Below are 25,030 nucleotides of genomic sequence, written 5' to 3'. Positions count from 1 at the left end.
AGCTAGAAAGCCGGTGGCGACGACCGCCGAACGCCGCCCAAACAAGGAGAGGCACCAACTTCGGCGGAAGTCGTGACACGATAAATAAAAATAGAAGATTCAAAGCTCAGAAGCTCATTAGAAGTTAGAAGTTCCCAGCATTGAGAATCAACTAACCCAGCTAACAATTCTAGGGAGAGAGAACGTTTTTGTAATGTTACCCATAATGTTCTCCTGTTTGAGTGTCCAGTTAGTTAGGGGAACGTTCTATCTATGCTAGCGAAATCCTTAGAACCTTTTTTGCTTGTTTTGTTGTTAGTGTTAGCAGAACATTCCCTTAATGTCAAGCGGAACTTATCTAGAAAGTGGCTAGAATGTTCTCAGAATATACAATATTACTGTTCTAGATGCGTTTTATGGGACGTTGCAAGAAATCAAATCAAATCTTATTCGTCACATGCTTCGTAAACAGTGAAATGCGTTCTTATGTGCACTTCCCAACAATGCAGAGAAATAAAATAGAGAAATAATAGAAAAATAATAACACGTAATAATAAAAGTAATACGAAATACTTCATGAGCAATAATAACTTGGCTATATACATGGGGTACCAGTACCAAGTTTATACTGTATGGGCCCGATCCCTATTTAAGAATTTAAGCCCTTCTTACACATGCCTTTATATGCACTTCTCAGTATTCGGCATTCAGATGTACCCTTTTCAGTCGCATAACGCGCTCTGCAGGTGTGGCTACTTCGCGCGCTCTGAATAAGTGTAATTCAGTACATTTATCTTAACCCATCCCTTTAAATATGGTGTACCTTTAATTTGAAGTTTGTTGACAGACTCAATAGATTACATGGAGAGAACGGGGTCTGAATATAGGGATCAATGACAGAAAGCCATCTACGCATATTCGTTTCCGTTTCAGCACCAACTGGTAGATTGAAAAAGAATCCGATTTTTGGGGTTAGAAAAGTAAGAATGAATAAAATATATAAAAAACAGTTTAGAGAGGCTTTACACACGAAATATTGATGAATACAAAATACACTGGTTTGATTCATCCTGAAAGTTGTCATATTCAAGTTAAATTCATAAGATATTGGAAGGTGGAAAAAAAAGTGTACAATAGGGGTTGAACAATAGTCCTATAAATCTACTAATTCTCACTAACCATGGAACTGTATGACAACGGTCCAGTCGTCGTGAACCGTGCTCCAGGCTCCAGGTTTAACCTGCTACGTGCGGTCTGAGTTCCATAATGATAGGCTACATGTCCCAAATTATTACACAACCTTAACCTAATGTGATCCACTATTGCTAGCAACCCGCAGGAACAATTTACATGGTTGTGACAGAGGAAAGAAAGATCAACGGAATGGAATGACGCTAAAATAAATCTATGTCGGCATTACTGACGTGGATCTGGATAGTGGCTAATATTTAACATGATACAAATTGTACAATGAAACGTAGATAAACCCAGGCATATAATCAAAACATTATTAAACGCATGCATCAACTCGTCAGGGTCAGCCCTACTGAAGCCAATAACTTGGGTCTCCAAATTTCATCCACGCAGATTATGAGAATGATATCCTTTTTTACTGTGGAAGGAAAAATCATCTTCAACAATTGCTACGTGTATTTACAATCCCCTTCTCCAAATGGATTACTCATTTACCTAGCTCTTATAAATGTATAAATTACAGTTGCTGGAGAATGCTGTTAATTCTCTTTGGGAAAAAAATGAAATTGATGGGTTTTTGAAAAGTTGAAACTCATTTACTGCATTTCTATACAAGCAGAAATGACCCCAGCCTTGGCTGCTGTAGGTTCATTCACCTCAGTCGATCTACAAGCACACAGCCTATTAGTATACAGTTTAATGTTATATTAGAAATGATTCACACTGACATGTAGCATCAGCGACTGTTCAGTCAGTTTTAATGACGAATTGCATGAAGTCATCGGCTCTTCACATAGACCTCATTTTCTCAAAATGAAAATAGCGTTCACATTTGTATTCCTAGGCAGTCCTACTCAAGACCCACACAAACAGACATCAATGGAGCACACAGATGATCATATCACATTCACATTCATTGTTAGAATATTACTCACCATTCTGTATGAATATCAGTGATGTTTCGGTAAAAAAAGAAGAAGGGGGTAATGGGTAAACTAAACCCCCAGATAAGATGAACAACCACCGATATAAGATATGATATTTTTTAGAAATGTGTTGTTTCCATTTTGATTCCATTTCAATGTCAGACTATAAGGAAAGATAGGCCATGTGGAGATGTTCATATTGAAACATATCTTATTAAGTTGATTGATAAGAATAGTACAGATTTTCTCAGAGGACCCCACATGGGGCCTCGACCCAAAGTTTGGTAACTAACCCCTCTCGCTGCTTGCTTCCCACTCTCTCTCCCTGTCTCCTCTGCTTCCTCCTGCATGCATTGCAGCCTACCTCCGTCTCACCACTGAGCACCACATCTCCGTGTGTCTCAGTAGCCTACTCTCTGTAAACGCAACGTTATTATGAGCCTATTTTGTTTGCTCTGGCTGAGGTAGGCTCCATTTAACGTTAGCTTCTTACTTCCTCCTTCTAGCTGGCTAAGTAATACTAGCCAAAGCTCAATGTTACTGCAATAGAAGTCTCTGCTGGCAGCTAGCCACCTGATGGACTGATATTAATAGTATAAGCAACTATTTGCCAGCTGTGCACTCATTCTCAGAGAGTATGTTTTTGTTTGATTGGGGATGTCTGTAAACACATCAGGAGCGGTGCGATGGTCTTAAAATTGTCTCGCAAACACACTATCAGCAACGTCTCTAGTTTCCCACTTGATTTGACTTCGAGCTGATATAGAGGTTCTAGATGGCAGGGAGCTTGTTGCCATGCCAAGCAGTTGCCATACCAAGCAGTGGTGAAGCCAGTAAAGATGCTCTCAATGCTCTAGCATTTAGCTCAGTGTGGATGTTGCCTGTAATTCATGGCTTCTGGTTGGGATATGTACGTACAGTCACTGTGGTGACGACGTTGTCGATGAACTTATGGAGGGGTGGCAGGTAGCCTAGTGGTTAGAGCGTTGGACCAGTAACCAAAATGTTGCTGAATTGAATCCCCGAGCTGACAAGGTAAAGATCTGTTGTTCTGCCACTGAGCAAGGCAGTTAACCCACTGTTCACCGGGCACTAAAGACATGGGTGTCGATTAAGGCAGCCCCCCACACCGCTCTGATTCAGTGGGGTTGGGTTAAATGCGGAAGACATATTTCAGTTGAAGGCATTCAGTTGTACAACTAACTAGGTATCCCCCTTTCCCTATTAATAAAGCCGGTGACTGATGTGGTAAACTCCTCAATGCCATCGGATGAATCCTGGAATGTATTCCAGTCTGTGCTAGCGAAACAGTCCTGTAGCTTAGCATCCTCTTCATCGGACCACTTCCGTATTGATCGCATCACTGGTACTTCCTGTGTGACAGGTGACATACTGGTAGAAATGAGGTAAGATGGATTTCAGTTTCCCTTCATTAAATCACCGGCCATATACAGCTCGTTGAGTGCGGTCTTTGTGCCAGCATCAGTTTGTGGTGGTAAATAGACATCTATGAAAAATATAGATGAAAACTCTTGGTAAATACTGTGGTCTACAGATTATCAGGTATTCTAACTCAGGCGAGCAGAACCTCGAGACTTCCTTAATATTAGAGATCGAGCACCAGCTGTTGTTGTCACGCCCTGATCTGTTTCACCTGTTCCTGTGATTGTCTCCACCCCCTCCAGGTGTTGCTTATTTCCCCCAGTGTATTTATCCCTGTGTTTCCTATCTCTCTTTGCCAGTTCATCTTGTATGTTTAGTCAAGTCAACCAGCGTGTTTTTTCCCGCACTCCTTTTTCTAGTCTTCCCGGTTTTGACCTTTGCCTGTTTCTGGATTCTTTACCCGCCTGCCTGACCATCCTGCCTGCCGTTACCACGAGCCTGTCTGCCACTCTGTACCTCCTGGACTCTAATCTGGTTTTGACCTTTTTGCCTGTCCACAACCATTCTCTTGCAAACCCCTTTGGATTATTAAACATTGTAAGACTCCAACCATCTTCCTCCTGTGTCTGCATCTGGGTCTCGCCTTGTGCCTTGATAGTTGTTAACAAAGAGACACACCTTGAGCTTCTCCGAGGTTGCGGATCGATCCTGCCGACGTATAGAAAAAAACAGCTAGGAAACCTGCTATTTACTCACCGATGTAGTTTTGTCAGGATGCTCGCTTTCGGGTTTGGGATCTGGTCCGGGGTCAGCAGTATGTCCTGCGCCACCGACTCGTTGGAGTAGAAATCTTCATCCACATCGAGGTTGATGATCGCTGTTCTGATGTCCAGAAGATCTTTTCGGTCATAGGAAACGATGGTGGGAACAGATCAGCGCAAAAAAAAAAAAACACACAAAAGTAGCCAACTTGGTCAGGAGTGCATAAAAAATGACAGCTTTCCATCGCATTGCCATTCTAGTGTTTTCGTTGGAAGAACATTCATGTGTCCAGTTTTCTGAGGGTTAGGACAATATTCCACCAACGTCACATTGAACATACACAGAACACGGTTGCCATGTTGTCAGAATGTAAGATATTAAGGTTCTAGACACGTTTCATGGGAACGTAGCGAGAACATTCCTGTGTCCAGTTTTCTGAGAATATTGTCTGTTGGCAAGTGATACCCACACCGTGTACTTTTAACATACAGTGTCTTCAACTTAAATATTTAACACACATGATTATATTGTTCATGTTCATTTATACAGTAATTATTATTCAATATTTTTGAAATAAGTCAGTTAAGAACAAATTCTTATTTACAATGACGGCCTACCACGGCCAAACCCAGACGAAGCTGTGCCAATTGTGCGTCACCCTACGGGACCAATCACAGCCAGATGTGATTTAGCCTGGATTCGAAACAGGTTCTGTAGTGACGCCTCCTGCACTGAGATGCTGCACCTTAGACTTCTGCACCACTCAGGAGCATGTACTCCACTAGGATTTGAACTCACAACCTTCTGGTTCTACAGCAGTCAGATCTTCCTGCTACGCCACCATGTATCTGTCAGTTATCAGTGAATTTGAATATTCTCTCATCATTGATTTTCTTGACTGAATTCAACAGTTTAAGGTCTTTCTTTATAGTTGTTTAATGTTGGTGGGGCATATTAACCTGTTTTAATTGTACTCCTGAATCACTATGATCAAGAACAGTTTTTTAAAGTGTACTTTTAACAGAGCTGAGATTTACTTCAAAGGCAATTCACCCTATTGATTACACATATGAAGTAGTTTCAGATCTACATAAGTGCCTACGGAGGAGGGGTTAGGCTTTCTTCTGGCCAGGGCCTAACTATACTGGCCCAATAAGCACATGCCCTAGAGATATCTCTTATTGGGACTGTGGTTAGGGTGTTCATCATTGATGCTGGTGCTCTGAGTCCAAGATGTGCAAGGGCACTATTCTCAGATTCTCAGCAATACGTGTTAATGTCATTACTTGGCAACAGATACAACTGTATTGTTTGCATTTTAATTGCATTTTAATGTAGTACTACAATGAACGATAGGCCATGTGGCGATGTTCATATTGAAACACATCATCTTTTTTAAAGTTCCTAACTTGTTCGATTTTTGTCCGATTTCCTCATTGAAAGATGGGAATCGGTAGTAAGGATTCTAGATAGCTGAGAATCTTTTTGAAATCCACACCACATATTGCCATGTGGAAAAAACGTGTCTCTGGTAAGGAATCGCATCAGGTCTCGTGCATTTCTGTCCTTTAACATTCCTAATTTGTTGTGGAAACATGGCCCTGGCGGTAGTGTTGCTTCTGATGTAAATCTACCCAGAACATGGTTGCCATATTCTCAGAATATCAGAAATGTGTCTATTTACAGTAGCATGTCTGAACTGCCTCACATTTGCCATTTAAGCAATGATTATGCCAGTTATACCAAACCAATACACAACACAGAGTTTCAACTCCACGCCTAGTGAAGACATCAAAACTATCAAATAACACATATGGAATCATGTAGTAACCAAAAAAACGAATCAAAATATATTTTATATTTGAGGATGTAAGGTGTGCATACTGGTGGCAGAGAAGTCAGGCGCAGGAGCAAAAACTGTGTTACAACGGCACAGTTTAATAATAAAAATCACCGCAAACAAAGCAATCAAATACAATGGGTACAAAACCCGTCGTACACCAGACATAACGTGCACAAGCACTTACAATAAACAATTCCGGACAAGGACATGGGGGGAACAGAGGGTTAAATACACAACATGTAATGATGGTATTGAAACCAGGTGTGTGGGAAGACAAGACAAAACAAATGGAAAATGAAAAGTGGATCAATGATGGCTAGAAGACCGGCGACACCGACTGTCGAAACGCTGCCCGAACAAGGAGAGGAACCAACTTCGGCGGAAGTCGTGACAGAGGACAACAACCTCTACCTCAATGTGAGCAAGACAAAGGACCTGATCGTGGACTGTAGGAGAAGGGGGGCTGAACACGCCCCCCCGTTAACATCGAGGGGACTGAAGTGGAGCGGGTCGAGAGTTTCATGTTCCTTGGTGTCCACATCACCAACAAACTATCGTGATCCAAACACAACAAGACAGTTGTGAAGAGGGCACGACAACACGTTTTCCCACTCAGGAGACTGAAAAGATTTGGCATGGGTCGCCAGATCCTTAAAAAGTTCTACAGCTGCACCATCGAGAGCATCCTGACCGGTTGCATCACCGCCTGGTACGGCAACTGCTCGGCATCTGACCTTAAGGCGCTACAGAGAGAAGTGCGTAAATATTTTCTTAACTCCATTTCTTGAACTGCATTGTTGGTTAAGGGCTTGTAAGTAAGCATTTCACGGTAAGGTCTACACCTGTTGTATTCGACGCATGTGACAAATAACATTTGATTTGGATGGATTATTCTCCCAACCCGTAGAACACTTGGACACATGAATGTCCTAGCAACGTTCTCATTGAATGTTTCTAAGAACATTAATAATGTAATTCTGAGAACACATGCAATTAAATACATGTGTTTAGAGAACATGGCAACCGTGTTCTGCGTATGTCTGGTGGGACGTTGATGGGATTTTCTCCTAACCCGCAGAAACCCGGACACATGAATGTTCTTGCAACGTTCCTATGATACTTGTCTAGCTCAGTGGTTCCCAAACTTTCATCGTCCCGTACCCTTTCAAACATTTAACCTCCATCTGTGTACCCCCTCTAGCACCATGGTCAGCGTACTTTAACATTTTATTTTCTGCCATCATTGTAAGCCTGCCATACACACACTATACGATACATGTATTAAACATAAGAATGAGTGTGAGTTTTTGTCACAACACAGCTCGTGGCAAGTGACAAAGAGCTCTTATAGGACCAGGGCACATATAATAATACAATAATAATCAACAATTTTGCTCCTTTATTTAACCATCTTACATATAAAACCTTATTTGTTCATCGAAAATTGTGAATAACTCACCACAGGTCAACGAGAAGGGTGAGCTTGAAAGGATGCTGTCACGCTCGTCAAAATGACAGGACCAAGGTGCAGCGTGGTGAGCGTACATTTTCCTTTATTTTGCAATGTCGCCAACAAAACAATAAACAACAAAACAAACATGAAGCTCCGTAAGGCGATACATGCATTAAGGAAGACAACTACCCACAACTTCCCAAGGCAGGAAACTCTGAGCTCAGCCCAGTCCAGAAATCTGGCAGTGGCTTTCACTGAACCGCTTGTTGCAATGTCGATGAGTCTCTCTTGTTAAAGATATCAGTAAGTGGACTGGAGGCAGGGCATGAAAGGGATAACAAATCCAGTTGTTTGTGTCATCTGTTTCGGGAAAGTACCTGCGTAATTGCGCTCCCAACTCACTCAGGTGCTTCGCTTTATCACATTTGACATAGTCCGTAAGCTTGAGTTCATTTGCACACAAAGAATCGTAAAATGATGGAAAGACCTGTGTGTTGTCCTTGTTAATGCAGACCGAGAAGAGCTCCAACTTCTTATAATCGCAGCCTCAATTTTGTCCAGCACATTGAATATAGTTGCAGAGAGTCCCTGTAATCCTAGATTCAGATCATTTAGGTGAGAAAAAACATCATCCAGACAGGCCAGTCGTGTGAGAAACTCTTCATCATGCAAGCGGTCAGACAAGTGAAAATTATGATCAGTAAAGAAAACTTTAAGCTCGTTTCTCAATAAATAAAAAAATGTGTCAATACTTTGCCCCTTGATAACCAGCGCACTTCTGTATGTTGTAAAAGCGTTACATGGTTGCTGCCCATATCATTGCATAGTGCAGAAAATACACGAGAGTTCAGGGGCCTTGCTTTAACAAAGTTAACCCTTTTAACTGTCATGTCGAAGACGTCTTTCAAGTTGACAGGCATTCCCTTGGCCGCAAGAGCCTCTCGGTGGATGCTGCAGTGTACCCAAGTGGCGTCGGGAGCAACTGTTTGCACGCGTGTTACCACTCCACTAGGTCTCCCTGTCATGGCTTTTGCGCCATCAGTACAGATACCAACACATCTTGACCACCAAGTCTATTTGACGTCATAAAGCTGTCCAGTACTTTAAAATGATCCTCTCCTGTTGTCCTGGTTTCCAATGGTTTGCAGAAGAGGATGTCTTCCTTAATCACGGGATCATTCCTATGAAAACAGTAGTAAATGACCTAATGAGACTCTCAAGAGAACGTTCTCTAAAGTACTGGGAACGTTTATTGTTAGCTGGGAAGGAATGGGATTTATTGATGGTTTCAACTTTATTTTGAAAACCAGAATCATTATCCACCTACTTAAGCCCTCAAAGACCAACTAAGATTGTTAACCGAATATCTTTAAAAGCAACTGTTTGCAGTTGACGTCACTTACTCCAATTAGCTACATTTGAACTAGATCTCTTCTTGATAAAGTAATTCCAGATGTAGTAACACGCCGAATGGAGTGGACACTTGCTAAAATAGCTTTTTTTCCAACAGTTTTATCAAGTACTGTTTTATGAGGGTGGAACTGAAGTCCTGAAATACTGTAGTCTTGCTAACAAGACAGACATTGCTAACAAGACAGACATTTAGCAGGCTGAAAAGGAATGAAAAGGAAATAGCAGCACACTGTGACTCCAATGCCATACATTTAATTACAACCAAGATTTGGACAGCAGGCTGCCTTCATCACATTGTAAGCAGAGCAGAAGGCAACAGGGACTGCAGAGACCAGTTGCTTCCTGTCTGAAAGCAAAGTGACTATCTATCTATTTAGATGAATTATTTCCTCCCCTGGAGGTAGTAATAAAAACTAGAACATCAGTGATTATGATCTCTCTCTCTCTCTCTCTCTCTCTCTCTCTCTCTCTCTCTCTCTCTCTCTCTCTCTCTCTCTCTCTCTCTCTCTTGCCTCTATTTCTTGTTCCATTCTCTCGGGTGTAGTGACTGACTGATTATGATCTCTCTCTCTTTTCCTCTCTTTTTCTCCTTCTCTGTCTCTCACCCCCTCGCTCTCTACCCCTCGTCCCTCTCTCTTCCCTCTCTCTCCTCCTCCTCTCTCTCTGAAGAGGAGTGATAATTCCCTGCTTCCCTCTCCATTATTGACCAATCCACTTTGCCGGGAACAATAAGAATGACCCTTAGCCTCCTGGCTTAGAAAATACTTCCCCCAGGTTCAAGGTTTGAGTACTAAGGATATGTGTTTTAATGGTACAGTCGTACCATTGTTGATCATCAAGTGATAAACTTTTCTTGGAAAGAGCATTACAGTTCAGGATGGAATGCAGAGGATATGTGACTTCATGTTTTCTCTTATAATTATTTTCCAGCCTTGTCCCAGATCGGTTTGTGCTGTTGTAGCCAACCCCTATGATGGTTGTTACATTTTGACGTGACGAGGATCATAGGAGATGGCTAGTTGTTGACTCTCCTTTAGGAGGGATCCTCCTGACCGTGTTTCTCTCTGTCCAGCCCGCAGAGAACAATGACGCAGCAACAGAGCCCCCGGTGAGCCAGGAGGAGAAGAAGGGGGCAGGAGGCCCACGACACTTGGACCCAGCTGGGCTAGAGGACTGGGAGCAGGGGTCCCCCACACAAGACCACCTGGAGAGGAGAGGAGGAAGAGACAGAGCAGGTGAGACCTGAAACATCACACCTTTCCATCCTTGTCTTGTTGAAGTGTTTCTGTAAAGAATTGTTTGGGTACCTAACTCTACTCCATTGCCACCTTTTGCCTTGACGACCTGAAACACTTCATCTGTCCATTGTCTACGACTGTCAGTCTGTATCCACACACAGCCTGTGTGTGTGTGTCCACAAACCCTCGCCTGCCAGTCTAAACAGGGCCTCACCTAACCTGTCTGGTTTGTCCCACCTGGAATATAAATATCCATGTTCCGGTCTGCTGCTTGTTCCAGTCTCCATGATGGCAGGGTTTCAGGTGTCCTTTCAGTGACATTAAATAGCAACTTGGTCGAACACTCAATCACCTCGTAAATGACACCTGGCCTGTTGACAAATACTCTAATATTCTTAGGACTTCATTTCTACCACCCACTTGTCTTGAACGCAACGTCTTGTACTACGTTCATGTGTGTTTACCCTCCATTACGTCCCTGCTTGTAGGCGTATGTGTTCAGCTGTACCTAAAATAGACACTTATCTGACCAGTCATGTGAGATAATATGAGCAGGTGTGTTATCAGATGGGAGTCACCGTAAGCTTCCTGAAGCTTGGGGGTTAGCCGGTAATGAACCACCTCCCTGTATCTGCACTGTTAGCACTGATAGGACGATATAGGACCTAATCTGACCAATGGGAGGATCAGGGCCCAGTTATCCCCGTTAATGTACCGTGTAGGAAAACTGGGATCAGTTTGTGGGCATGCTTGCGTACGTGTGAGTGTGTTTGTGTGTCAGAGTAGGGAGGCTGGCGTGTTGAGGCTCCGTGGCCAACCATTTCCAGATGGGGAAAATGGATGCAAAATGTTGAGGGAAAACCCTACTATTGGTTACAGACAGCCATTCTTGGTTGATTTAGCTCTGAAAAGGTTTGCGTGCGTTCCCATTTTCCTTGAGTGCAACCAAACAAAAGGAGCTTTGTAGCTGGATGGGGGATCGGGGGTGGGGGGTAGTGGTAGAGTAGAGTGTGTACCGTGTTACCATGTGGCTGAAACCAAATCAAACCAAACCGCTAACTGGTGTGCAGAGCAGAGCATGACGTTTGTTCGGTGTGTGTGTGCGTGCATGCGTACCGTGTGTGTGCGTGCGTGTGAGACAGACAGAGGAGGAAGCTGTCGGCAATGTTTATCTGTAATGGCCAAATGCAGCCAAGTATTATCTTAGCCCAGGCCTCCCACAGGAGAGCCAGAGTGCTGAAATGCATCGTTCATAATCCATGAATGGAGTGGTGGTCGAGCTGGGTGGTTGTTGTTCGTGCCACTCCTATGGTATTTTTCAGGTCCATTGCAAGCCTGCGTTCAAATTTGAGTGTTTGCCTGAGCCTGTCTGGAGTGGGACAGATGGGCGGGACTATATGCATTTTTGGGATTATTCCATTGGTTCCTTTGCCACAGGAAAAGATGTCAAATACTACTGCTGCTGCCATGATGGTCTGGTTGGTATGGTAGGGGTCAGTGTCATGTTTCCATCCCTTGCTGTGACTGTGGTGGGGATGGAGTGCAGGAGGAGGAAGAGAGGAAGCCCTGCTCTCATTGGCCCTGAATGTGTGTGTGTGTGTGTGTGTGTGTGCGTGTGTGTGTGTGTGTGTGTGTGTGTGTGTGTGTGTGTGTGTGTGTGTGTGTGTGTGCGTGTGCGTGCGCGTGCGTGCATGTGTGTGCGCGCTCTGGTTTTGTGGGGTTCAGACAGAGGCACAGGAGAAGCAGGAGGATAGGAGAAGAGATCACCAAGCGGGCATCTGGTAGACATTAGAAACAAGATGCCTTCTAGTGGCTTCACAGGAATCACAGGACGGGGCCAGCAGCAGCTAAACCACATGCAGACAGAGGGGAGACTCTCTCCTTCTTCTCTTCTTCTTCCCTGCTTCCTTTCATTTCACTTCCTGATCCCCGTTCGTCTCTGATCTCCTGTGCTCCGCTTCTTCCTGCCCTTTCTTCCTCTTTTTCCAAACGTTCGTCTTCCTCTCTATCCACTCCCTCTGTTGTATCTCACTTCCTCAAAGGTCTAATTCATCTCCAGTCTCTTCCCACAGGCCAGGACCCTTGGTAATATTTCCCCCCGCGTCTCAAGGGGTCACGAGAAGTAAAGTGAACCCAACTTGATCCCTAGGTCTCCCTTTCCCCTCCCCACTGCCCCCCACCCAAACATCCAGTTCCAGTGTTTGATAGTAGTAGCTGACTGATGGATGTCCTTATGTGTGGCTAGGGGCTACCCCTCTCTCCTGTTTTATGATGTTGTCTTTGTCAGGGACAAATGCTTAAACCCACAACAACAGGAAGAGGAAGTGAACCGGTAATCATGGCAAAGTGCTCAAAGTTGACCTGTAACCATGGTAAAGTGCACGCACGCACACACACACACACACACACTGCAACTCCATAACCTCAAGTCCAGCAGAACAGACATAGTGAAGACATATAGGACATATGTAACTAGTTATGTCGTTACATTAGTCTACACAACAGCATAATGGTATCGGAATTTATGTTGGAGAGTTACAGCGTGTTACTGTTCTCTTCCCAGGTTTGTCATAAACATGTCGGCTACAGAGCCATTGAATACGTACCGACTAGTATCAAGCCACATTACCATGCCACAGTACCAATAGATATTTTGTCAACGGTAGTTTGGAGGCTTTGCTGTAAGAGTGGAACAGTAAAATGCCTCTGGGCTACAAAGTACTTGAAACATCTGGGCCCTCTGTTGTCTTTCGTCTCAGTGGTCCTCTCTGCTTTAAATATGGTAGATGATAAAATACTATGGTAATAGTCTCAGCCGCCCTGCATTACATTACAGTACAGTACATTTCAACATGCCCCTGGATGGAATGTCATAATAATGACGAGTCAGAAGGGACAGAACAGGTCAAAGTAAGACAGCTAGAATAGCCCGTGGATGTAGACATAAAATGATGTCTGTTGTGCCGTGACGGTACACATCAGCAAACACCTTTTTACCTACTTTGAGAATAGTTTGTTCTTCTCTCAGTCGTCTCTCATGGCAGACTGAGCTAGCTAGCGCATGCAGTATTTGGTTCTGTGTGACGGGATTAGTCAAACGAGAGGCCACACAAGGCCATGCACGGTCACGCTTCTTCTGAGGACAAAGTGAAAGTGAAACATTCATTTGCCGTATTCCCTGACAGTACAGCGTATACACAGAAAATAGCCAAGTTGATGTTACTCATTGTGTAAGACTTCTCTATTAAGTTCCGTAACAAAACAGGCACCAGTAGCACAAATAGAATGCAAATGGGGAGTTTCTTAGGGGTTTTGGTACACTGGGGAAGAGGGGGAAATGCACCAATCACCTCACAGTCCTCAAGCAGGGTAATCTGACAGTCCAGGTCACAACAGGTGATCCCACCGATATTGTTCCTGCTTTTCTCCCCTATGAATAGTGTGTAAATAGTATTCTTGTCGTCTCTTGGTATCTCTTGGTATCAATTTTAGACATTCTACATTGAAATACATGTAGTAAAAGTGTTAAACAAATCAAAAATATAGTTTATATTTGAGATTCTTCAAAGTAGCGACCCTTTGCCTTGATGAAAACTTTACACACTCGGGCCATTCTCTCAACCAGCTTCACTTGGAATGCTTTTCCAACAGTCTTGAAGGAGTTGCCAAATATTCTGAGCACATGTTGGCTGCTTTTCCTTCACTCTGCAGTCTAACTCATCCCAAACCATTTCAATTGGGATGAGGTCAGGTGATTGTGGAGGCCAGGTCATCTGATGCAGCAGTCCATCACTCTCCTTTATGCTCAAATAGCCCTTACACAGCCTGGAGGTGTGTTGGGTCATTGTCCAGTTGAAAAACAAATGACATTCCCACTAAGCGCAAACCAGATAGGATGGCAAATCACTACAGAATGCTGTGGCAGCCATGCTGGTTAAGTGTTCCTTGAATTCTAAATAAATCACTGACAGTGTCACCAGCAAAGCACTCCCACACCATGACACCTCCTTCTCTATGCTTCACGGTTGGAACCACACATGCAAAGATCATCCGTTCACCTACTCTGCGTCTCACAAATACAGTGGGTCAAAAAAAGTATTTAGTCAGCCACCAATTGTGCAAGTTCTCCCACTTAAAAAGATGAGAGAGGCCTGTAATTTTCATCATAGGTACACTTCAACTATGAGAGACAAAATGAGAAAAAAAATCCAGAAAATCACATTGTAGGATTTTTAATGAATTTATTTGCAAATTATTGTGGAAAATAAGTATTTGGTCACCTACTCACAAGCAAGATTTCTGGCTCTCACAGACCTGTAACTTCTTATTTAAGGGGCTCCTCTGTCCTCCACTCGTTACTTGTATTAATGGCACCTGTTTGAACATGTTATCAGTATAAAAGACACCTGTCCACATCATCAAACAGTCACACTCCAAACTCCACTATGGCCAAGACCAAAGAGCTGTCAAAGGAAACAAAATTGTAGACCTGCACCAGGCTGGGAAGACTGAATCTGCAATAGGTAAGCAGCTTGGTTTGAAGAAATCAACTGTTGGAGCAATTATTAGGAAATGGAAGACATACAAGACCACTGATAATCTCCCTTGATCTGGGGCTCCACGCAAGATCTCACCCCGTGGGGTCAAAATGATCACAAGAACGGTGAGCAAAAATCCCAGAACCACACGGGGGGACCTAGTGAATGATCTGCAGAGAGCTGGGACCAAAGTAACAAAGTCTACCATCAGTAGCACACTACACTGCCAGGGACTCAAATCCTGCAGTGCCAGACGTGTCCCCCTGCTGAAGCCAGTACACGTCCAGGCCCGTCTGAAGTTTGCTAGAGAGCATTTGGATGATCCAGAAGAAGATTGGGAGAATGTCATATGGTCAGATGAAACAAAAAAATATAACTTTTTGGTAAAAACTCAACTCGTCGTGTTTGGAGGACAAAGAATGCTGAGTTGCATCCAAAGAACAACATTCCTACTGTGAAGCATGGGGGTGGTAACATCATGCTTTGGGGCTGTTTTTCTGCAAAGGGACCAGGACGACTGATCGTGTAAAGGAAAGAATGAATGGGGCCATGTATCGTGAGATTTTGAGTAAAAACCTCCTTCCATCAGCAAGGGCATTGAAGATGAAACGTGGCTGGGTCTTTCAGCATGACAATGATCCCAAACACACCGCCCGGGCAACGAAGGAGTGGCTTCGTAAGAAGCATTTCAAGGTCCTGGAGTGGCCTAGCCAGTCTCCAGACCTCAACCCCATAGAAAATCTTTGGAGGGAGTTGAAAGTCCGTGTTGCCCAGCAACAGCCCCAAAACATCACTGCTCTAGAGGAGATCTGCATGGATGCATGGGCCAAAATACCAGCAACAGTGTGTGAAAACCTTGTGAAGACTTACAGAAAACGTTTGACCTCTGTCATTGCCAACAAAGGGTATATAACAAAGTATTGAGATACACTTTTGTTATTGACCAAATACTTATTTTCCACCATAATTTGCAAATAAATGTGATTTTCTGGATTTTTTTCCCTCATTTTGTCTGTCATAGTTGAAGTGTACCTATGATGAAAATTACAGGCCTCTCTCATCTTTTTAAGTGGGAGAACTTGCACAATTGGTGGCTGACTAAATACTTTTTTGCCCCACTGTACATCACACGGCGGTTGGAACCAAAACTCTCAAATTTGGACTCATCAGACTACAGGATAGATTTCCTCCGGTCTAATGTCCATTGCTCCTGTTTCTTTCCCCAAGCAAGTCTCTTCTTCTGATTGCTGTCCTTTAGTGGTGGTTTCTTTGCAACAATTCAACCACGAAGGCCTGATTCACGCAGCCTCCTCTGAACAGCTGATGTTGAGATGTGTCTGTTACTTGAACTTCGTGAAGCATTTATTTGGGTTGCAATTTCTGAGGCTGGTAACTCTAATAAACTCTGGGTCTTCCTTTCCTGTGGTGGTCTTCATGAGAGCCAGTTTCATCATTGTCACGCCTTGTCTCTGGTGCTCGAGGGCGCCAGGTGACCCATCATTACGCACACCTGTCACCATCATTATGCTCATCAGCACTTCATTGGACTCACCTGGACTCCTTCACTTTGTTGATTGCCCCCTCTATATCTGTCTGTTACTCAGTTTGTTCCTAGTGTCAGCATTATTGTCGTTATGTTTTCCCTGTCCAGACACTGTCCTTGTTTGTTTCATGTCGGTTATTTATTCACTCCCTGTACTTGCTTCCCATCTCCCAGCTCCAGTCCTTACAATCATAGTGCTTGATGGTTTTTGCTACTTGAAGAAACTTTGAAAGTTCTTGAAATTTTCCGGATTAACTGACCTTCATGTCTTAAAGTAATGATGGACTGTCGTTTCTCTTTGCTTATTTGAGCTGTTCTTGCCATACTATGAACTTGGTCTTTTACCAAATAGGGCCATCTTCTGAATACCACCCCTACCTTGTCACAACACAACTGATTGGCTCAAACGCATTATAAGGCTGCCTATAAGACTACAAATAGGCCTAGGTCTAATATTTACAACCTGTGCTTCACACTTCATGTGGGACCAACGTTATGCTGAACGTTTGAACAGTGTTAAACTAGTGCTGACTCCTTCATTGAGATGTCATAGTTCCGATTTAAGCCCTTGCTACATTCCTCAGACTCACACACAGCTGGGATGAATGTGCACTACACAGCCAAGCTACACATACACACAGAGAGGGAGTGTTCACTCTGTTCCATCAAACTGCGCAATCCACTGTCTCGTCAGCCCAGCCAGGCAATTTATAAACTTGATCTCCACTATAAAAGCATCTAGACATTATTTCACATTTCTTTTAAACTAACGTTTAGTTTTCAACTAAATGTATAAACTTTCCTGTCTGTCTCTCTGACATATCCATTATTTGAATATGTTGGTAACCTGTTGTTTAAAGGCTTATATAAGTTATAATGCCCTCGAAGCCGGTGTTTGGAGGATATATTGGCACAGTTTGCCCGCCCTTGACTTCGTCTCAGGCCTAACAACAGCCGTGCCAATATATCTTCCAAACACCGACTTCTTGGGCATTATAACTTAAATAAGCCTTTGATTCAGGCAGGGTCAGGGAATAGGGGACACATCTGACTGTTGATAGTTTTCAGGTCCAAACAGCAGGTTCCATGGAAAAAAGCAGCATGATTGAGAGGTGGGAGGTGGATGGATACGGTTGAGAGGTGGGAGGTGGATGGATACTGTTGAGAGGTGGGAGGTGGATGGATACTGTTGAAAGGTGGGAGGTGGATAGATACTGTTGAGAGGTGGGAGGTGGATGGATACTGTTGAGAGGTGGGAGGTGGATGGATACTGTTGAGCGGTGGGAGGTGGATGGATACTGTTGAGAGGTGGGAGGTGGATGGATAATGTTGAGAGGTGGGAGGTGGATGGATACTGTTGAGAGGTGGGAGGTGGATGGATACTGTTGAGAGGTGGGAGGTGGATAGATACTGTTGAGAGGTGGGAGGTGGATGGATACTGTTGGGAGGTGGATAGATACTGTTGGGAGGTGGATAGATACTGTTGAGAGGTGGGAGGTGGATGGATACTGTTGAGAGGTGGGAGGTGGATGGATACTGTTGAGAGGTGGGAGGTGGATGGATAATGTTGAGAGGTGGGAGGTGGATGGATACTGTTGAGAGGTGGTAGGTGGATGGATACTGTTGAGAGGTGGGAGGTGGATAGATACTGTTGAGAGGTGGGAGGTGGATGGTTACTGTTGAGAGGTGGGAGGTGGATGGATACTGTTGAGAAGTGGTAGGTGGATAGATACTGTTGAGAGGTGGGAGGTGGATGGATACTGTTGAGAGGTGGGAGGTGGATGGATACTGTTGAGAGGTGGGAGGTGGATGGATACTGTTGAGAAGTGGTAGATGGATAGATACTGTTGAGAGGTGGGAGGTGGATGGATACTGCCAGGGAGGGATAGATAGAGCAATCTGATTGTAATGTGGTGGTGTGTATGTTGTAGCTGTACAGTGAGGGAGGCACGGGAAGGAAAAGGACACACACACACACTCCTCCCCCTAGACAACCATGGACACTCCGTCTGCAGGTGGGTGTGCTCTGTGTGTGTTCTGTGTGCTCTCAGTGTGTGTGTGTGTGTGTGTGTGTGTGTGTGTGTGTGTGTGTGTGTGTGTGTGAGAGAGAGAGAGAGTGTGCTACTCTCTTCCTGTTTCTGCTCTGTGCTCTGTTCCCTTCTCTCTGGAGCCGCCCCATACTGCAGCGGTGTTGCACAGGATACACACAGACACACACAGTGGTGAAGAACAGGACAGGCAGACAGGTCGGTAAACAGAGCAGCACCCCTACGCACACACACACACACACACACACACACACACACACACACACACACACACACACACACACACACACACACACACACACACACACACACACACACACACACACACACACACACACACACACACACACACACACACAGGCCAGAACACAGAAATAACCTCCCCCTGAGACTCTCAGACTAGAGACTACTTACTGCCTAGTGCCAATTTGCCCAGGGCCGGACTAATGAATTTGGGGCCCCGGGGCACCTACCTTCCTGCAATGCTATACATTTTGCCATAGGGCAGAGAGAAAAATGTGCTTCTCATCTCATGCTATTCTTCATTATTTGCCATGAGGATTAGATAATGTTTTTGCTGTTTTAAAGATAATTTCCTGCTATTCTACACATTTTGCCATGAGGCTAAGAGAAAATGCAGGAGCACATGAGTGCTTGAGTTTGCCTTAATTGGTGTGGGAGAAGAGAAAGAGAGAGACAGAGAGAGAGAGCTAGAGAGAGAGAGGGGGAGATGGAGAGAGGGAAGGGGGAGATAGGGTAGCGAGAGAAACTGGGATAGGGAGGGAGAGAGTGACAGGAATAGATGTAGAGTGAAAGGGGGTAAGGGTGGGAGCAGGGAGAGAGGGAAGTGTAGAGCGAGAGTAAAATATGAAATCTGTGAATAATAAGGCACATCTCTTGGATGGCATTCAACAGGGGAATGAGTGGGAAAGAGAGAGTGATGTGTGAGAACAAGAGAGAGAGAGGGAGAGAGAATTTAATGTGCGGGGGGTGAGGGTGGGGGAGAGGGAACGTGATCTGAATATAACCAACTGCATTCTGCCTGATTTCACATCCAGTAGGGTTCACTTTTCTCCCGGGAAACCCGGTATTTCCCTCCAAAACCCGGAAGTGCCATTGAAAAGCATTCAATACATTTAATGAGTCCTACATTAATGACATTTAATGAGCCCTGCATTAGACATTTAATGAGCCCCGCATTAATTTAATGAGCATTTAATTTAATGAGCCCTGAGCCCTATTAATGACATTTAATGAGCCCTGATTAGACATTTAATGAGCCCTACATTAACAACATTTAATGAGCCCTACATTAATGACATTTAATGAGCCCCGCATTAACAACATTTAATGAGCCCTACATTAATGACATTTAATGAGCCCCGCATTTACATTTAATGAGCCCTACATTAACAACATTTAATGAGCCCTACATTAACATTTAATGAGCATTTAATGAGCCCTACATTAACAACATTTAATGAGCCCTACATTAATGACATTTAATGAGCCCTGCATTAGACATTTAATGAGCCCTACATTAACAACATTTAATGAGCCCTTACATTTAACATTACATTTAATGAGCCCTGCATTAGACATTTAATGAGCCCATTAGACATTTAATGAGCATTAACAACATTTAATGAGCCCTACATTAATGACATTTAATGAGCCCTGCATTAGACATTTAATGAGCCCTACATTAACAACATTTAATGAGCCCTACATTAACAACATTTAATGAGCCCTACATTAACAACATTTAATGAGCCCTACATTAACAACATTTAATGAGCCCTACATTAACAACATTTAATGAGCCCTACATTAACGACATTTAATGAGCCCCGCATTAACAACATTTAATGAGCGCTACATTAACAACATTTAATGAGCCCTGCATTAGACATTTAATGAGCCCTACATTAACAACATTTAATGAGCCCTACATTAATGACATTTAATGACATTTTTAATGAGCGCTACATTAACAACATTTAATGAGCCCTGCATTAGACATTTAATGAGCCCCGCATTAACAACATTTAATGAGCCCGACATTAATGACATTTAATGAGCCCTGCATTAGACATTTAATGAGCCCTACATTAACAACATTTAATGAGCCCTACATTAATGACATTTAATGAGCCCTGCATTAGACATTTAATGAGCCCTACATTAACAACATTTAATGAGCCCTACATTAACGACATTTAATGAGCCCTGCATTAGACATTTAATGAGCCCTACATTAACAACATTTAATGAGCCCTACATTAACAACATTTAATGAGCCCTGCATTAACGACATTTAACGAGCCCCACATTAACAACATTTAATGGGCCCTACATTAACAACATTTAATGAGCCCTACATTAACGACATTTAATGAGCCCTACATTAACGACATTTAATGAGCCCTACATTAACGACATTTAATGATCCCTACATTAACGCCATTTAATGAGCCCTACATTAACAACATTTAATGAGCCCTACATTAACGCCATTTAATGAGCCCTACATTAACAACATTTAATGAGCCCTACATTAACAACATTTAATGAGCCCTACATTAACAACATTTAATGAGCCCAAGGCCAAAAATGCTCAAATGATTGTGCCGTTATCCAATATGATAAAGGCTACTGCACATTACGAACGACAGAAAAACATAAAAACCCAAAGATGTAGTTTAGCTGTATGCTCTCTTGGTTAAATAAATGAAACTAGCTCCAGTAGGCAACATTATTTGAGAGTGAACTGTATTACTGTACTGTATTGTATTATACTGTATGATATGGGCTGGAATTACGCACATCGTTCAAACCATGATAAAGCAGAGAGAGAACATGTCATTCTGGTGCAGCACATGCAGCCTACAAAGTTTCAAGTATAGGCTGATTTAATTTTGAAGTATAATAGGGACTATTTGTATAATTAGTAGGCTGACAAATATGTACCGTTCATAATATTTCCCCTAATGTTATTAGACTACCTCCTCTTTCTCTCTCTTATTGTTTCTTCATTTCTTCCCCGCTTTCAACAGTTAAATGAAATACGTTTTGTTGTCCTTATCTTCATCACAGAGGAGGCTGCTGAGGGGAGGAAGGCTCATAATAATGGCTGGAACGGTGTCAAAGGAATGGCATCAACAACATGGAAACCAAGTGCTTGATGTATTTGATACCATTCCACTCATTCCCCTCCAGCCGTTACCACGAGCCTGTCCTCCCCAATTAAGGTGCCACCAACCTCCTGTGCATCATCATTCTAATGACATCCTTGAATAATACAGGACTAGAATTAGGTGCAGGCTTTCACTTCTCTTCAGGAGGTTTGAAAGGCTATGGGTGGGTCTGAATAAATAACTGCTATGGCCCACTGCCATCGCGCGTTCGCTCTTCATTCAAACTACCTGTGAGTCTTATTGACTGCTGTATTTACATTCAGAAAAAAAGAGCTTGCGTCCCTCTTCGAATAGTCTATTGGTATAAGAAATGCTCAAAAAAAAATTGGTCCAGCAAGCTATTCTAGTCTAGCTTTTCCTGCATGGGACTCCAAGAGCTAAGGAGCAGTACAGGGACAGCAGCACCTTTTACGGCTGCTGTCCCTGTACAGGGACCAAATCAGCGGAAATTTCAGACTTTATTAGAGTTCCAACTAATAGTACTCGATACAACTCAAACTTTCATTAAAACACACATGCAGGGTACTCAATTAAAGCTACACTCGTTGTGAATCTAGCCAACATGTCAGATTTGTAAAATGCTTTTCGGCAAAAGCATGAGAAGCTATTATCTGATAGCATGCAACCCCCAAAATACCCAAAGGGGACGTAAACAGAAATAATTAGCGTAACCGTCGCTACACAAAACGCAGAAATAAATTATAAAAGATTCACTACCTTTGACGAGCTTCTTTGTTGGCACTCCTATATGTCCCATAAACATCACAATTGGGTCTTTTTTTCGATTAAATCCGTCCATGTATACCCAAAATGTCCATTTATGAAGCCCGTCTGATCCAGGAAAAAGCACATTTTCAAAGCGTTTTTTAAAATTAAAAAAGTTGCCTATAAACTTTGACAAAACACTTCAAACTACCTTTGTAAACCAACTTTAGGTATTAATAAACGTTAATAATCTATCAAATTGATCACGGGGCGATCTGTATTCGATAGCAGCAAGTCTTGAAATCATTGTCCATATTCTCCCTTTCATAACTTCCTTCGGTGGACCCCAAGACAGGAAGTGCCTATTCCTCATCCCACCAAGGATAAACTACAACTGAATTGCCAGTACTGGCGACATCGTGTGGAAGCTGTAGGCATTGTAAACGGGGCTCTATCTATTTTCCCTAACCATAGACAATACAGAGACTGGCGGATGGATATTTTTTGTGTGTTTTTGGTGAACAGTTTTCCTTGGGATTTTGCCTCCTAAACACGTTCTGTTATTGCCACTGACATGATTTAACCAGTTTTAGAGACTTCAGAGTGTTTTCTATCCACACATACTAATCATATGCATTTACTATATTCCTTGCATGAGTAGCAGGACGTTGAAATTTTGCGCAATTTTTAACAAAAAGCTGCGAAAATTCGCTGCCTCCCTAACGAGGCCAGAGGAGCACAGGTGCTTGGGTATTGTGCAAGAGACCGGGGCTATAAGCTAGAACCTTATTATGCCTAACCCATCACTAATTAGCTAAATATAAGACTAATATTACATTGAATGTACTACCTGAAAGAGGTAGGCTAGGACATCTATACATGGTACAGTATATTAATCTAGAACAGGATTGTCTATTTCGGAGGCAATTTGAATGGAGTTGATGGAGAGGGAGAAAGACTGTGTGTACTGATGTAAAGCAACGATATTCGAGTGATAGGCTGTTTTAAAACTCTGCAGCTGCAATTTAAAAAAAATTGAATCTTTACAATTAAAAAACAAGGAGACCCCCGATGGGGATGGGTAAATTATAGCATTCGGTCTTTGTATTAGGGTAAATATAGGCCTGCCTGTCACTAGACAAAAAGTTACCATGATGCGATAGATGACAGGTCTACATGCATTGTGAAATGTGCTCCATACTGAGATGGGCTGTCTGTCCCCACACTGAGTGTTGGATGATTCATCATGCGGAGGCCGTAGAGAAGCCACATTTAGCCACTGCTTATAATTTAACAGTTCCATTTCACGCCATGCTGTTCGTATAAATAATTGATTATAATTTACCCGTTTCTCGTAGTTATTTATCCCTGGAAAAGGGAGTGGTTTTGTGCCGTAAATCCCGGTAAATCTCGGTAACATGGTTCCCGCCATTCAAACCTACTCTCCAGTGATTGGTGAGAAATTAATGTATGCATGTATGCCTTTGCCTATGCGAGATTGCAGTACAGATGTAGCATCTTAATTTGATCACTCTTTTGTTGCTGAGAATTTTCCTGCCCACCTGGGAATGCCAACCTGTACAATATTCAAAGTTTAAAAAGGATTCTAAAGTTTGTCATTTTTACTTTAAAATATCCGACTTGATTTGCCCTACCGAAAAAAGTGAATCAACCCCTAAAAGAAAAATGTCCATGAATTATAATTTCCTGTTGCTGTAGGATTATTTTCCTGCTCTAGTAAACTGGCTCAAATTAAGATCCTACAGCTGTACACGTGATACATGTTTAAAGACATGCCACATTACAGACACAGAACATACAAAGCACCGCTTGACATTTCTCTGGAGGCAGGAAACCTGTATCGCTGAGTCACTTCCTCCTAACTGGACGGGCGGTAAGGATGCCTTCTCCCTCTCAGACTCAGATTCTATGGAAAAGACAGACAACCAGACATTCCATATGAGGACTGTAGGTGTGTACTCCCGTATGCACAATATCTACAGTATGTGGCTGTATATTCCAGCATGTGCATTTATAGATTTTCCCATTTTCCATGACCATGCACGGGGTGCTGAGCCAGCTTCTTCTAGGCATCTGTGTTTATGCTTGACGATGTGTGTGACGATTAATCATGTCTAGTGTGTGTGTGTGTGTTGGGGGAGGGGAGGGTGATATAGAGGAAGGAGGAAAGGAGAGAGAAGATGTCTGGGTGTTCACCTCACCCCCCTCCTTTCCCTCCCTCACCATTCCCTTCTTCCATCCCCCTCTTTTCCCTCCCTCACCATTCCCTTCTTCCATCCCCCTCCCCTCCCTTCCCTCCCTCACCATTCCCTTCTTCCATCCCCCTCCCCTCCCTTCCCTCCCTCACCATTCCCTTCTTCCATACCCCTCCCTCCCCTCCCTCCCCTCCCTCACCATCCCCTTCTTCCATACCCCTCCCCTCCCTTCCCTCCCTCACCATCCCCTTCTTCCATACCCCTCCCCTCCCTTCCCTCCCTCACCATTCCCTTCTTCCATACCCCTCCCTCCCTTCCCTCCCTCACCATTTCCTTCTTCCATTCCCCTCCCTTCCCTCCCTCACCATTCCCTTCTTCCATACCCCTCCCCTCCCTTCCCTCCCTCACCATCCCCTTCTTCCATCCCCCTCCCCTCCCTTCCCTCCCTCACCATTCCCTTCTTCCATCCCCCTCCCTCCCTTCCCTCCCTCACCATTCCCTTCTTCCATCCCCCCCCTCCCTTCCCTCCCTCACCATTCCCTTCTTCCATACCCCTCCCCTCCCTTCCCTCCCTCACCATTCCCTTCTTCCA

General features: G+C 43.5%; 1 protein-coding gene across 3 annotated transcripts in view; it reads left to right on the top strand.

Moving 5' to 3' along the window:
- The window catches only part of arhgef25a (Rho guanine nucleotide exchange factor (GEF) 25a), a 129,548-nt gene that overhangs the window by 4,964 nt on the left and 99,554 nt on the right, over window positions 1-25,030 (top strand). For all 3 annotated transcript variants that reach the window (XM_042303661.1, XM_042303660.1, XM_042303659.1), the window contains exon 2: window positions 10,026-10,188. In XM_042303661.1, the coding sequence (XP_042159595.1) occupies window positions 10,026-10,188 (163 nt within the window). The remainder of the gene's footprint in view (window positions 1-10,025; window positions 10,189-25,030) is intronic.

This window comes from Oncorhynchus tshawytscha, linkage group LG22 (assembly GCF_018296145.1).
Source record: "Oncorhynchus tshawytscha isolate Ot180627B linkage group LG22, Otsh_v2.0, whole genome shotgun sequence".
NCBI classification, from domain to species: domain Eukaryota; kingdom Metazoa; phylum Chordata; class Actinopteri; order Salmoniformes; family Salmonidae; genus Oncorhynchus; species Oncorhynchus tshawytscha.
Note: the sequence above shows the minus strand (reverse complement) of the source record. Positions and strands in the feature narration are given on the sequence as shown.